Source organism: Anolis carolinensis, chromosome 2 (genome assembly GCF_035594765.1).
Source record: "Anolis carolinensis isolate JA03-04 chromosome 2, rAnoCar3.1.pri, whole genome shotgun sequence".
NCBI classification, from domain to species: domain Eukaryota; kingdom Metazoa; phylum Chordata; class Lepidosauria; order Squamata; family Dactyloidae; genus Anolis; species Anolis carolinensis.
This window is the reverse complement of record NC_085842.1, coordinates 54288598-54303530: the sequence shown is the minus strand read 5'-3', so window position 1 is coordinate 54303530 and position 14933 is coordinate 54288598. Positions and strand designations below refer to the sequence as shown.

The following is a 14933-nucleotide window of genomic DNA, read 5'->3' as shown; positions in this document are numbered from 1 at the left end:
ATCCACTCCATAAGATGGCAAAATCCAAAGTATTTACAAATATACAAACCTATACAAATATAGGTTTACAGCTGCCAAACAACCATTCCTTTACTAGATGGAATTGGTGGCCTGATAAGTGGCAGGTTTCTCGGGACATTTTTGGATAAGATCTCCATTTAGAATTGTTACTGAAACAGAAGAACAGCTAAAATATAAGGGAGCTGAACAAGAAGCAACTTGGTGGAAGGCTCTAACTCAGGATCTGATGTAGGGTAGCAACTCTTGGTGCTTTTTGGCCATACATGTTTGGCTATACTGTTAGATGTAAATAAAGCAAATGTCACATTGGCACTCTTTACTGCATTCTCGCCTAGAGGAAACCAAATGAAAAAGACTTCTGGAACTGATCACTTAGAGGAACTGCCAAAATGCACAACAATAGGATAATGTGTATGTACAAATCCAATTGACTGTGAATTGTGTCCACAGGTTGATACTGGTTTCCTAATGTTCATCTTAAATATCAGTAACAAAAATTAAATGGTCTTTGATTTAGAAAATGAATGTACATTCTCTGATTAATATTCTTAATTACATCAACATTAAAAAAAATGAAGAACGATACACCAACCCTTTTGCTGAATTATTCCAAAGATAGCAATGACTTTTTACTCAGTGTCTGCACTGAATATTTCCATATAAATTCAACTACTAGGGAAACAAAAAGGTTGAAAACGATGCTTTCTACTTCTTCTAAAATTGAATCACAAATCATTATTTCAGTAGGAACCAGGAGTTATGTTACTATAACATATTTTATATGAAAAGGTTTTAAGTCTTAGTAGAATTTGTAATATAGATTACAATCATGCACATATGGAACATATGAAAAATATTTTTGTCCTTGGGAGAAATACTTGGCTGCCAAATATTTTCTAGATTTTTTTTGTAAAAATGCAACAAAATCAGATTATTATATTATTAGAAAAACTTAAAACCATAAAGAAAAATTGCAATGAAAAGATATAGCTTTTTTTTCCTTCAGATTATCACATTGGAAACCAATTAAAAAATTCAGTGTATCTCGTACCTCAATCTGAGCTGTGTGTTTGGCATAGAATTCCAAAGATTCATCTCCATCTATTTGACCTCCAGGCTTTAACATGTTCTGCAATTCTTTGTTATGACGAGCGAGCTAAAATAAATGGATAGTAGTTATGGAGGGAAAGTACCTACTATGTTGTTCCCAATTGTTTAAAACAATTCACTGCAAATAAAGCTAGAGAAAAACAGACTTGTTTTATTTTAGATCAAATTGCATCTAACCTGAGGCCAAAGCTAGGATGGAATAACCAAAGAGTTACTTCGTGATTTTTTAAAAAGAAATAAACCAAATTACAAGCATCAAAGATTCCAGTAGGATTTTTAAAGGGGGGTTGTTTTTTCAGAATAAGGAATTTTCTGAAACTAATCTGACCTTAGGGTCATTATTCGTAGTTCCAGATTCCCCAGCCTCCCTCTAAATGCTACTTTTCTAGTTCTATGTTTCTTCTTTCTTCTTTGGTATCAATAAATGTAAAAGCAAAGCACATGTGGGAATGAACTCTGGATAGAGACCACATTTAGAATGCAAGGATTCCCTGACAGCCACTGCTATGGCACATATTAATTATTATTTATTATTTAAGACATTTATATTCTGTCCTTCTCACCCCAAAGTGGACTTAGGGAGGAGCACAACATATATACGGCAAGCATCCATGTTGGGACATAAAATAACTATAATATACACAAACATTAAAATCATTTATACAGTATCTACTTTAAAATCAGCTGTTTAAACCAACTCAAGACACCATGCTGAGTAGCAGCAGAGTAGCATTCCTAACCTAGCCTAGCCTAGGTTAGCATTATTAATGGATACCACAAAGTTGAATTTAGAAATGGAAAAGAAAGAATTGGTGATTATTTTACTTATAATTGCAAGGAATTGGAAGATAGTAATCAATCTCACACTGGAAGCATGGTATGGGGAGGTATGGAACGTAGCCTTAAATGATAAATTATCAATGGCATTGGGGGTATTCAGGGGGAAAACTAATAGATCTGATTTTGATTTATACTAGTCAGTTTTTATTAAATATGTTGTAGAATGTAAAAAAGGAAAACAATACAACCTTGTTGGTCAGGAATTTTGCATATGACATTTGTTTAATGGTTGACTTATAAATTGTACGGTAAAGGAAATGATAGTTGTTCAGGCCTTGGTGGCGGGGTTATATGTTTGTAAAATGTTCATTGTTTTGTGTTCTGTTTCACTGTAAGTTTTTAATGTATGTAAATAATTTTTTAAAAAGCAGAGTAGGTTTCCTATTATTGCTTCATTGCACTGCCCCAAAGGCAGGTCACATACCTCCTATGTGAAGAAAATCACATAAGAGCTACACATTGTTTAAGGTAGAGGCTACATAAACTATTACAGGTGAAATGCAGGTTACAAAAACAACCACTGTCTCAGTTAGGACCAAGTACAGACATGTTCACTGAGGTTGACAATAAAAAACACTTCAGAGGAAACAAAAAATGCATAGCTCGTAAAAACACTGCATTAACACTGCTAATGTCAACAGTAATTTATTTCTTTAATTAAATGAGGAAGAGTATGAATATCCCTTTGTTTGAAGAGAAAGTTTATGTTATATGGGATGTTTTCCAGAACTGCTGAAATGAATGTTGGCAATATGCTTAAGACAACAACTTGCATGTAGCACATAAAACAGGCGAGAGAAAAAAATCCATAACAATGTATGCTTCAGCACTGAAAACAGAACTAATGGAACAATTACTGCTCTTGGCTGAACCACTTTTGTCACAATTGGCAACTGTGGCTGACATCTCACTGAAAATATATTTGCCTTTCCCCTCCACACTCCCAGCATTTCCTGTCTATTTTAGCGGTCAGCTCACAACACAGACAAGGGCTGACTTGACATGATGATTGAAGGTGGCAGCTGATGAGCTGTTCTGCAAGAAGATCTTAAGCCATTTTGAATCTCAGCTTCCTACACTATAGTTGCAGGACTTCAGTGGTGAATGAAAAAGATAGCCAAGAAGTAGTTGCGGGGAAAGGGGAAGTACTAAGCTGTCTGGAGCTTTATGCAACATTTTCCCCAGGGGGATGTGGCACCCAAGCCGACTCCATGGTTTTTCTGGACACCTGTATGGGCTAGCATAATTGCTGCATGCAAAACAAATAGACTTGCCCTGAACTAAAATGGATACGATTTAGGGAATGGGTGCATCTAAGCCACAGCACTGCTTTGTTCAGACCTCACCTGAAATACTGCGTCCAGTTTTGGAACTACAATTCAAGGAGGATATTGACAAGCTGGAACGTGTCCAGAGAAGGGCAGTCAAAACTGTCAAAGGTCAGGAAGCCAAGCTCTATAAGGAATGGCTGAGGAGCTGGGTATGTTTACCTTGGGGACGAGAAGGCTGAGAGTGGTCATGATAGTCATGTTTAAATATTTCAAAGGATGTCACACTGAGGAACGGGCAGGCAGACTTGTTTTATGCTAATCTGGAGACTAGGACAGAGAGCAAGAGATTCAAATTGCAGGAGAAGAGATTCCACCAAAACCTTAGTACAGTAAGAGTTGTTCAGCAGTGGAATATGTCTCCTCGGGGTATGGTGAAGTCTCCTTCTCTGGAGGTTTATTTCCATATAGCAAGTTGGACTGGATGACCCTTGTGGTCTCTCCCAACTCTATGACCCAATAAGGTTTCCATCTCATTATTCCTGAATTGAGGTGCTTGGGTGATAGAGGTACACTAGTATGGAATAAATGAATCCTGCTTGGCCCAAAATTTGTCTAATACAAATGAAATTGTACCTGGTGAGCCAATATATAAATGTTATGTCCCACGTTTCTAGGGGATGCTGCATGATCTTCACCATTCTCTCCATCTTCAAACTCAACCTCACCTTGCAGATAAGCCTTCTTAATCACTTCCACCTGTGGAGGAAAATAGAAACTCATCTTAAAGCTTAAAAAGTGGCAAAACTGAAACAGAAAATGTCTTAACAAATTCCAAACATACAAACTGATTCACATTTTCACTTTCTGGAAAGGGAAGACCTCTAAAGGAATTTTATATGGATTCCCTCTTCATCTTTGAAAGCGTTAATTTATTCATTATTAAAGCAGCTGGGGTTTGCTGCCAAATTTAGTCTACAGCAGAAATCATTTGACTCAGTGGAATGCAAGCCAAAATAAAGACTAGAACTTTATCCCCAGCTCACTCCATTGTTGTTAGATAACACATTGCATCACACTCGTCTCGGACTCCTGCCATAACTAATACAAAATGTGGTGAATTTACAGACTTTCAGCGTATACTATGAAATAGTTGGCCTGTGTTTTGTTATTTGTTAATATCAGGCAGAGCTCTTGGAAGCTTCTAAATTACTTTTATTGCATCTAACATACTAGTCAAATTTAGTTGTGTGTTGCAAAGGATTATTTTAAGCTCTTCTTTTTTCCCATCTCATTAACCCACCGTGAAGATGACAGCAGGTCCATCAAAACACATTTCAGGGTCCTGCAGTTTCTATTTTCTTGCTATTTGGTACTCACAGAAGCAGACAAAGTGGGCAGCTGAACCACCACAGCTTCCTAGGCTGCTAGACTACTCAGCAGATCCTACAAGACTCTGACACTATTGCTATGTGGGCAAAGAGGGGAAATTCACAAGAATTTGTCAGAAAAGGAAACTATTTTGGCCATGGGCTCTCTCCCTCATTGGCTCAGAAACTTACCAAACTAAATTTCCCTTCAAAAATCAGAAAGATTCCTTCTGTGAATTGAAGACTTTTGCTTCAGCAGAAGAATCCTATTGGCAGAGTCACCCTTTCCCTGCACTGCCACCTTCAACACTGCTTTGGAAGGTCAACCCATTTTTCAGAGTTCGAAGGGCTAGTGGAAACAAAAGGTGGTTCCAAACCACAATGCTTTCAGAATATAGTAAGCTTCTTGTATTTGAAGGGAATGTGTTCCCAAAAGGCTACTGGAAACTTTGGCTAATTCAGAAACAATAAAAGAAATTGACTACCAGTTCCAGCATACCATAGAGTTGTGCTTGAGGACCCAGATGTTTCAAAAGAGATATTCTCGCTTCAAGCACAACTCTATGGTAATGTCAGGGGAAAGCAAACTATATATATATATATATATATATATATATATATATATATATATATATATATAATCTCAGACAACTGGAAAGAAAATGCCACAATGCCAAATCAGTTTGTAACTGGAGCATATCCCTGGAAACTTACCAGTTCTTTGGGCCTCATGTTATAAAGGATCCTTTCTGCATTCTCACTATCATGCCTACTTTCCATTATAGCCAAAAGCAACTTAGAGGCATTATTCTGGTAGAAGTAAAAGAAAGATAATTTATTAACAATTTTACATAGTATTAGTTATGCATGCAGTTGAATTCTTCTCTTTAAAAAGCTTAAACTGCACTCCTGGAATAAATGGTCTTATTCCAAGATAGCTGGTGTTATGAACAGGAGCAATTTTTAAAAAGGAAGCATGTAAACCGAAACATTTTGTTTTTATATTAATATTCACTCTTTTTAATACAAATCAACCAGCAAGGCAATGAGCACACTACATCTGCCACCTGCTGCCAGCTCCCCATTTTCTCACATACAGGTCAACAAGTCTGAAGAGGGGAGCCTTCACTTCATGAGGAGGCTCTCCGTGGAAAAGAAACAATGTGGATGGAGAATAATAGTGAATCAACACGAAATGAATGAGTACAGATTTATACAGTATTGTTACCATACAAACATGCAAATTTTCTCCATCTGAAACAAGTTTTCAAAGTTCAGATATCTGAATACAGTATGTGTATATCAAATGCACAAACTGCTCATTGGGGGCAATGTTTAACTGTCTTCCTTCCTTACTTTCATTCTAGTTTAACTATAAAATTATCCCGATATCTGCTGGAAAACAAACTCAGCCAAGAGTACAAAGTCCAACAAATTCCTCACTTGCCTTGCAGATAATTTTATGGTCCAGAAGGTAGAAGAGGCAACAAGGGGATCAGCAACTCTTGATCTAATCTTAACAAATGTGGAAGACCTGATCAATACAGTTGAAGTGGTTGGATCCTTAGGGGCAAGTGACCATGTGCTCCTGCAGTTTGCAATACAAAGGAATGCTGAAACTAAGACAAGTCAAACACGCATTCTGGACTTTAAGAGAGCTGACTTCCAAAAAATGAAGGAATTACTGAGCGGCATTCCATGGACGCCGATATTAAAAAACAAGGGAGTTAAGGATGGATGGGAGTTTTTCAAAAGTGAAATACTCAAGGCGCAAATGCAAACAGTGCCAACAAAGAAGAAAAATAAGACAAGTGCAAAGAAGCCAGAATGGATGTCCAAAGAACTTCTAACTGAGCTAAAGTTCAAAAGTGACATGCACAAGAAGTGGAAAAGGGGAGAAATCACCAAAGAAGAATTCAAACGTATAGCCAACACCTGTAGGGAAAAGGTTCGCAAGGCTAAAGCGCAAAATGAGCTCAGGCTTGCCAGGGACATAAAAAACAACAAAAAAGGCTTTTTTGCTTACGTTGGTAGAAAAAGGAAGAAGAAGGAGGCGATAGGGCCATTGCAAGGAGAAGATGGGGTGATGGCGACAGGGGACAGGGAAAAGGCAGAACTCCTTAATGCCTTCTTTGCCTCGGTCTTCTCACAAAAAGAAAGCCATCTTCAACCTCAGCAACATGGAATGGACGAAGGATTGGGGGAAATCCAACCCCAAATAGGGAAACAAGTTGTCCAGGAACACCTGGCCACTCTAAATGAATTCAAGTCCCCAGGGCCAGATCAGCTACATCCAAGAGTACTGAAGGAACTAGCGGAAGTTATTTCAGAACCACTGGCAATTATCTTCGAGAGTTCTTGGAGAACGGGAGAAGTCCCAGCAGATTGGAGGAGGGCGAATGTGGTCCCTATCTTCAAGAAGGGAAAAAAGAACGACCCAAACAATTACCGTCCGGTCAGCCTCACATCAATACCAGGCAAAATTCTGGAAAAGATCATTAAGGAAGTAGTCTGCGAACACTTAGAAACAAATGCGGTCATTGCTAATAGTCAACACGGATTTACCAAAAACAAGTCATGCCAGACTAATCTGATCTCTTTTTTTGATAGTTACGAGTTGGGTCGATACAGGGAATGCTGTGGATGTAGCCTACCTGGATTTCAGTAAGGCCTTCGACAAAGTCCCCCACGACCTTCTGGCAAACAAACTAGTAAAATGTGGGCTAGACAAAACTACGGTTAGGTGGATCTGTAATTGGCTAAGCGAACGAACCTAAAGGGTGCTCACCAATGCGTCGTCTTCATCATGGAAAGAAGTGACAAGTGGAGTGCCGCAGGGCTCCGTCCTGGGCCCGGTTCTGTTCAACATCTTTATTAACGACTTAGACGAAGGGTTAGAAGGCACGATCATCAAGTTTGCAGATGACACAAAACTGGGAGGGATAGCTAACACTCCAGAAGACAGGAGCAGAATTCAAAACGATCTTGACAGACTAGAGAGATGGGCCGAAACTAACAAAATGAAGTTCAACAGGGACAAATGCAAGATACTTCACTTCGGCAGAAAAAATGGAAATCAAAGATACAGAATGGGGGACGCCTGGCTTGACAGCAGTGTGTGCGAAAAAGACCTTGGAGTCCTTGTGGACAACAAGTTAAACATGAGCCAACAATGTGATGCGGCTGCTAAAAAAGCCAATGGGATTCTGGCCTGCATCAATAGGGGAATAGCGTCTAGATCCAGGGAAGTTATGCTCCCCCTCTATTCTGCCTTGGTCAGACCACACCTGGAATACTGTGTCCAATTTTGGGCACCGCAGTTGAAGGGAGATGTTGACAAGCTGGAAAGCGTCCAGAGGAGGGCGACTAAAATGATTAAGGGTCTGGAGAACAAGCCCTATGAGGAGCGGCTTAAAGAGCTGGGCATGTTTAGCCTGCAGAAGAGAAGGCTGAGAGGAGACATGATAGCCATGTACAAATACGTGAAGGGAAGTCATAGGGAGGAGGGAGCAAGCTTGTTTTCTGCTGCCCTGCAGACTAGGACACGGAACAATGGCTTCAAACTACAGGAAAGGAGATTCCACCTGAACATCAGGAAGAACTTCCTCACTGTGAGAGCTGTTCGACAGTGGAACTCTCTCCCCGGGGCCGTGGTGGAGGCTCCTTCTTTGGAGGCTTTTAAGCAGAGGCTGGATGGCCATCTGTCGGGGGTGCTTTGAATGCGATTTCCTGCTTCTTAGCAGGGCGTTGGACTGGATGGCCCATGTGGTCTCTTCCAACTCTACTATTCTATGATTCTATGATTCTATGATTCTAAAAGTTCGTAACATTAATCAAGCACCAAGTGAACATATACATTTTTGTGAGATCGTGAGTCTCTTCAGCCTATAGTATTTGCTATTTGCATAATATTTGCTTCTGTTTGTATATTATCCGTTTTCATAAAATATCCACTTGCCTTTAGTTCCAATACAAGATCCATCCTCTTCTTTCCCAGGGGATTGATGTCATTAAGAATTAATGCTGTAATTATATCAATACCATTGGACTCATGAGTGGCAATGCAATTCTGTGCAGGAAAAGCCAGGAGATATATAGGAAAAGTTAACATAGTTAAGATTTTTTAAACGACTAACATACTAGCCATACTCAAAGAAAACATGATTTCTAATACTGTACTAAGACAGTGCGTAGACAATGATGCTCCTCCTTGGAGTACAGAATACCTATAATTTCTTGCAAAGTTTCTTTAATTTTAACTACATTTTATCTTTTATGAGTTACTTTTTCTATACTGTATTGCATGTGATTAATTCTTTGAAACCTTGTTGATACACAAATACAAAGGAATGATGTAATTATTACAATCAGCTTAAGCTCTATGCAATGATTCCAACCTGATGACATTATTGACAGTTGCAAAAGTTGACATGATTTTGGCTTGCTTGATAAAAATTCAGTCACTTCCACAATATTTCAGACAAAAATGAGTACTAGAAGTTGGTCTAAGCACAGTGTGCTGTATCTACCAATTATCACCCCTTGGAATTTGAATCATGGATTGGCTAGTTGAAGCGTTATTGCTATTGTTGTCATTATTATTATTTTAATTTATATCCCACTTTTTCTCTCTACAAAAAGAGACTCAAAGCAGCTCAGAATAAAACAATTAAAGCCTAAAAAATACAAACATTAAAAAGGAATATACAAATGGTCTTTCTGTCTTGTATGCCACCCAACCCGACCCTTTAAACAGTAGAAGTATTTCTCAGTGGAGCTTGTTCTCTATATCTCAAAAGTATCACACACATTACAGAATGGTTCCCTTATCCACTGATTCAATCTCAATCATTTCATTTACCCACACTCCCAAAAAATATTCTCCCTCTCCAGAAGAACCGTAATGCGCAATCAAATCAAATGCGCACCTCAATTTTCAAACGCTGAAACCAAATAAAGTATTTGCTGCCTCCTGTAATGCACAGCAGCAATAGGTGCACTCTTTGTAATATGGCTATTACAGTTGCTGCCTGCTTAGAATTCCTTCTTTAAAAACCAAAGTGTAATACCATCAAAGCTTTCAGCAATAGAAAATAAAACCTTGGGATACATTAATACTGTAGAATGAATCCACTTTAACTGCCCTGGTTCAATGCTATGGGACCATGGGGGCTGTAGTTTTACAAGGTATTGAGCCTTCTCTGCCAAAGAATGCTGATGCTTCACCAAAATACAAATCCCATGACAATTAAATTACAGATGATATCACTTAAAGAGGAGCTCCAGGTGCTATTGAAGAAGCCCCCCCCCCCCCCCGCCCTTTTGCTTTGGGTCAGCACTAAGATTACCATATTATGCGAATCTAATATGCACCCTGATTTTGGCAAGGTGATTTAGCCCAAAAAAAGGTTAGCATTAGATTTGAGTAAATACGGTCATTATGGACCTCTCTAGGTCTTCCAATGCAATTCTATTATCAAAGTGTACTAAAAATATAGGGTCTACTATTATACAGACTTTCAGGCATCCATAGAGGTGGGGGTGTCTAGGAACATAACCCTTGGTGATATGAGAGTAATACTGTCTTCTCTACAGCCTTCTGAGCAGAAAACTATAAAATGTTCAGGTATTAATAGAGAAGAGTTCTCAAAAAATCCAGTTGGGTTCCCAGTTTGTCAATTGAACCATTGTATTACCTGGTTTTCATGGCATGGACCCTGGCAATATTCTGTCAAACTTTCCAGTGTCTGGTTGATTAGTGCTACATTTTTTTCATTAATGTATAGACCAAGAAGACCAAGTCCTCCAGTTGTACTGCCACAAATACAGTCCAGAAATTGCAGTGTTTCACACACTAAATTGTAATTTGTCTTGTTGTTTTGGCAACGCAGGAAATTCTATAGAGGGGGAGAAAAGATTTTCAGTTTTGTTTTTGTTCATAGTTCAGGATATGCAAACAAGTATTTTAGCAACATAAATTCCATGTTAACTCATTGACTCACCAATCCCACAGTCTTATGGCAGCACCCACAGTAGAAGTGCCTCCCTAATGTTGCATTCAAGCAGCATGGGAATACTCAAGTCAACCCAAAATGCTCTCCCATGCAAGGGAAACTCTGAGCCAACAAAGGTGCCTTCCCAAATGCAGAACCTCCCCAAATTGTCTCAATACGCAGTTATACCAGGCAGAGGACTGACACAACCAGACAGTCTCATAAAGAGGATGGGAGAGCAAGTTTGGGGGACTGAATGATGCATCAATGCTTTTTTCACTACTGGGTCAGGTAAGGCAAAGGGAACCATTTGGGATGTATTTCAAATAGAAAGAAAAATATCTTGGATTGGCATGGCCATTTATGGGGGGAAATATACATTTCTGCTACACGATTGTAGAAACCATATGAGAGTCAAACAGTGAATTAGCTTGCTAGCATACCTGCAGATCCCGATTATGGTTTTCACACAGCAGCTGCAAGAAACGCAGAATAGGCTGCATTATTGTGATAACAGCACTCATCTCCAATTCATCTTTGTTTTTCTCTGCTGCGGACTGGGCTCCGTCCCCCGCTGAGTAATGGTCATCAGGGTCAGCCTCCCTTCTGTAGGTGTTATATGCCTTCCTAGTTGCAGCAGAGGCCTCAACCAACTGATCTCTCACCTCCTCTGTTATTTGGACCATAGGTTCTCGCACTGCTACAACAAACAATGACAAAATCCATTAACAAACAACAATGGCAGCAACTTAGCATATCAACCGATCATGTCAAGCAAGCTTTATACATTAGAAACAAAAGTATTCCACTTCAATTCGATAAGTCAGACTGGATCATAAAATGATGTAAAATGATGTCTACCAGTTTGTCAAACTTCTTCATAGTGGGTTAGCATAACAAGAACAGACCCATTAAAATAATTGGGAGTGAAATCACAACCAAATGAAATTTCAATAATGTCAACAAGTAATAAGTCATAGGTGTAATTCCAATTTTTAGTTAGAACTTGACCCAAATAATCAGTAGTAACTTGGCAAGTTAATATGTATGTAAAATCCAATTATTCACAGAATGTAAGCCAAAGGTAATACTTTGCTCCCAAAGATTTGGTACCCAACTATGCTCATGCTTTTTTTCTATTTTGTGGATTTGCTTCTAATATAGCAAAGTCAGAAATATAGGTGGGTCACAGATAATGTTGCACTGGAATAAATTCCTTTCTATTCTACGTTATTGGCAATATCTACTGATGAATCAAAGATGTGCACAAGTACATGAGAATAAAGCATAAAAGAAGAAAAGGAAAAGTGAGGCTGTTATATACATATTGATTCATCACTGGCCCAAATTAATAAGGTAAAAGTCTGCTTCTAGCTGCAAAATTGTGTATCTCATGCCTGCAGTGTAATGGGCAAAGATGAAACAAAGTCAAACTGTTTTAGCTGGCATATTAATATTAAAAATACGAGTCATCATTTCAGGAATTGTGCTTTCCCAAACGTATGAAGAGGGAAAATGAAGCCACAACAGGACTGAACTTTTCACCCCCACGCTGTAGACCAGAATCACTGCATCAATTAAATACTTAATCCCAGCATGACAAAGTATTCACTTTCACAGGACTATACATTGGTGCAGTACTCTAGAATTACCTCTTTTCCTTGCCGGTACCTCTCTGTCTGTGTCATCATCTTTCTTTTTATTTCCCAGATCGCTGGTGTTAACTGTGACTGTAGCTTTGATTTCTTGCTGGGCAACTTTCATGCGATCATAAAAAACTTTGAAGAATTTTTCTGACTTCCTATCTTCTGTTAGTCGGCAAAAAAATGAGTGCTGTAAAACAATACCCCAGAACAACAGGTTGGTAAATAAATAAAGATCTTTGAACATCAAGTATATAATAGATTTCAAAATAATAATGAACAAACAAATGGTGTAGCCTGCTGTGAGCTCCACAGTTGTTGGCTGACCTGCTGGTACATCATAGCATAGGGATATGCAAGTGGACAATCAACTGCCAAATTCAGTCCCTCAACTTTCAAGGCAGAGACAAGCTGCGTGCTTTCAAGTCCTTTCTGACTCATGAAAATGCTACAATCACACAGTTTTCTTGGCAAGATTTGTGACTTACTGAAATCGCACAATGGTTTTCCATGACTGAGTGATGATTTGCTCAAACATCTACACCAGTGATTCTCAACCTGTGGGTCCTCAGGTGTTTTGGCTTACAACTCCCAGAAATTCCAGGCTGTTTACCAGCTGTTAGGATTTCTGGGAGTTGAAGGACAAAAAATCTGGGGACCCACAGGTTGAGAACCACTGATCTACACCATGGTGGTTCATAAGAGAGATACAAAGAGCAAACTGCACAAGTGAGATTGGGACCCATTGGGATCCTTTGGAATGGTCAGCTGGACCAGCATGTTCAAGCCTGTCCTCAAAGTAGCCAACTAGGACTATATTCATACAAGAGATGAAACAGAGATATGTAATACTGATCAAACACTGCTGCTTTACAAAAAAATGTGAAATTTCTGTTTACAGGGGAAAAAAACGTACAAAGGAAATAGAAATAAGAATGGGCTGAGTGCTGTAGGGGAAAGTAACCTAGGAAAACCTGGAGAACTTAAGATCAAAATGCTGAAGGACATGGCAGCCAAAGACATGGGGAAATGTGAGAAGAAATATCACAAAACCTAAGAGAACAAAAAGGCTATTTTCAAAGAGCTAATAAAGAGAAAAAGGAATGGTGGTTATGAGAAATTGAGAAAGTCTAAAAAGTAGAGTGAGAAATAAGAATGTAAGTGAGTGGACAGGGGATACTGAAGATGGCTGGGACTGTCTTAAATGGTTTTGTTTCTGTTGCATTTCAGAACTTTTTGATGACACTTTTGTGAATTTTCTGCAAAAATACAAGGCTTTGTGCAAAACAGCTTTTTGGTATTGCTACTGTAATTGAAAAAAATCCAATTGTAGGTCAAAGTTGTAGCATTTCACAGCAGTTGACTCCCTGTGCCCACTGGTTATCTTCATGTCTTGAAACACTGAGAATGTGAAAATAATTAACATTATTTCTATAGCTATCACAGCTCATCCAGGTTCTAAAGACAGAATATCTATGTTACCAAAACAACAAACAACAATGTCTTTAAAATCTATGGGGGCCGTTTTGGAAATTTTATTTCATGAAGCTTAGATGTTATACAGAATTGAAACTGCTTTTTAAAAACCACTTGAATCAGGGCTCAGATCTAGAAAAGGTTTTCCGCTGACATACTTGTAAACAAGTACAGTTGCACTTTTTCTCAGGCCTATGTAATTTCATCACAAAAGATAATACATATGGGACTTGAAGATATCGCTTCTGGGTCTGAGAGCATTAAACACTATCAGCTTAGTTAAGAACTCTCATAGAAAGTGCTCACGATCTTCTGAAGTAGCTTGTTCTATTATTAATGACCTCATAATATCATGAAATTCTTCCCAATGTTTAGATAAAATAAATTCAAAACAATTTTCCTGTAGAAATCAGAAAATAATTTCAGGCTGTTTGTATCATGCTAACAGTGACCTATTTCTGTTTACTCAGGAGGAAAGCTAGGTTCACCTAAGTACAGGTTTACTACCAATTAAATTTGGGGGGGGGGGGGTGAGTTCTTAAAGTGCTATGTAATCTATGTATTGTGTCATCTGTAGTTATAAAGCATTTTAAAACATAGTAAGGTTTATTTATAAATGCATTGAGACAGACTGTAATGATCTGTCAAGAACACACTAGTCAGGAACTGTTTACTACCATATAATGTATAGAACTATTTTACAAATGCAACATCCTGAAATTCTGAAGAAAAAGAAAACAATTGTGGCTCAAAGCATAGTGAATATGCTGGTAAAAGCAACTAACCTTAAAACATCATGTTTTTCTATCCCACTTCTTACGGGAAAATCTCTGGGTGGCTCACAACAAAATCAACCAGAATAATTTAAAATATAAAAATGTTTGCAAAAATAAAAATAATTAGTATATTCTAAAAACAAATTCTAAAATTGTCATTAAAACCATATGAAATTATTTTGTAAAGTAAGGAGGCCCCAAAAGCTTTTAAAGCTTACAATCTGGTGACAAAATGAGACCAGTATCAATTCCAGCTGGGTTACAGCTGAGAAGGTATTCTTCCATGTCCTTGTACAGAGTAATATTCCCACTAGTGGGACATGGAGAAGACCCTCCAAAAAACCACAGTCCATGGGTAAAAAAAATACACCTATACCTGTGTGGGATACTTTCCAAGACCCACAATTCCCATGGATATCTGAAACATTGGATAATA

The 14933-nt window shown here is 38.4% G+C and overlaps 1 protein-coding gene across 11 annotated transcripts in view; it reads right to left on the bottom strand.

Annotated features, from left to right (window-relative positions):
- itpr1 (inositol 1,4,5-trisphosphate receptor type 1) overlaps positions 1 to 14933 on the bottom strand; it is a 288950-nt gene that overhangs the window by 45516 nt on the left and 228501 nt on the right. For 7 of the 11 annotated variants that reach the window (XM_062969741.1, XM_062969734.1, XM_062969739.1 and 4 more), the window contains 7 exons: positions 12255 to 12435; positions 11046 to 11302; positions 10306 to 10506; positions 8568 to 8678; positions 5324 to 5419; positions 3876 to 3998; positions 1073 to 1177 (listed from right to left, as the gene is read on the bottom strand). In XM_062969741.1, the coding sequence (XP_062825811.1) occupies positions 1073 to 1177; positions 3876 to 3998; positions 5324 to 5419; positions 8568 to 8678; positions 10306 to 10506; positions 11046 to 11302; positions 12255 to 12435 (1074 nt within the window). The remainder of the gene's footprint in view (positions 1 to 1072; positions 1178 to 3875; positions 3999 to 5323; positions 5420 to 8567; positions 8679 to 10305; positions 10507 to 11045; positions 11303 to 12254; positions 12436 to 14933) is intronic. The other 4 variants (XM_062969735.1, XM_062969743.1, XM_062969737.1 and 1 more) reach the window with 1 other exon arrangement.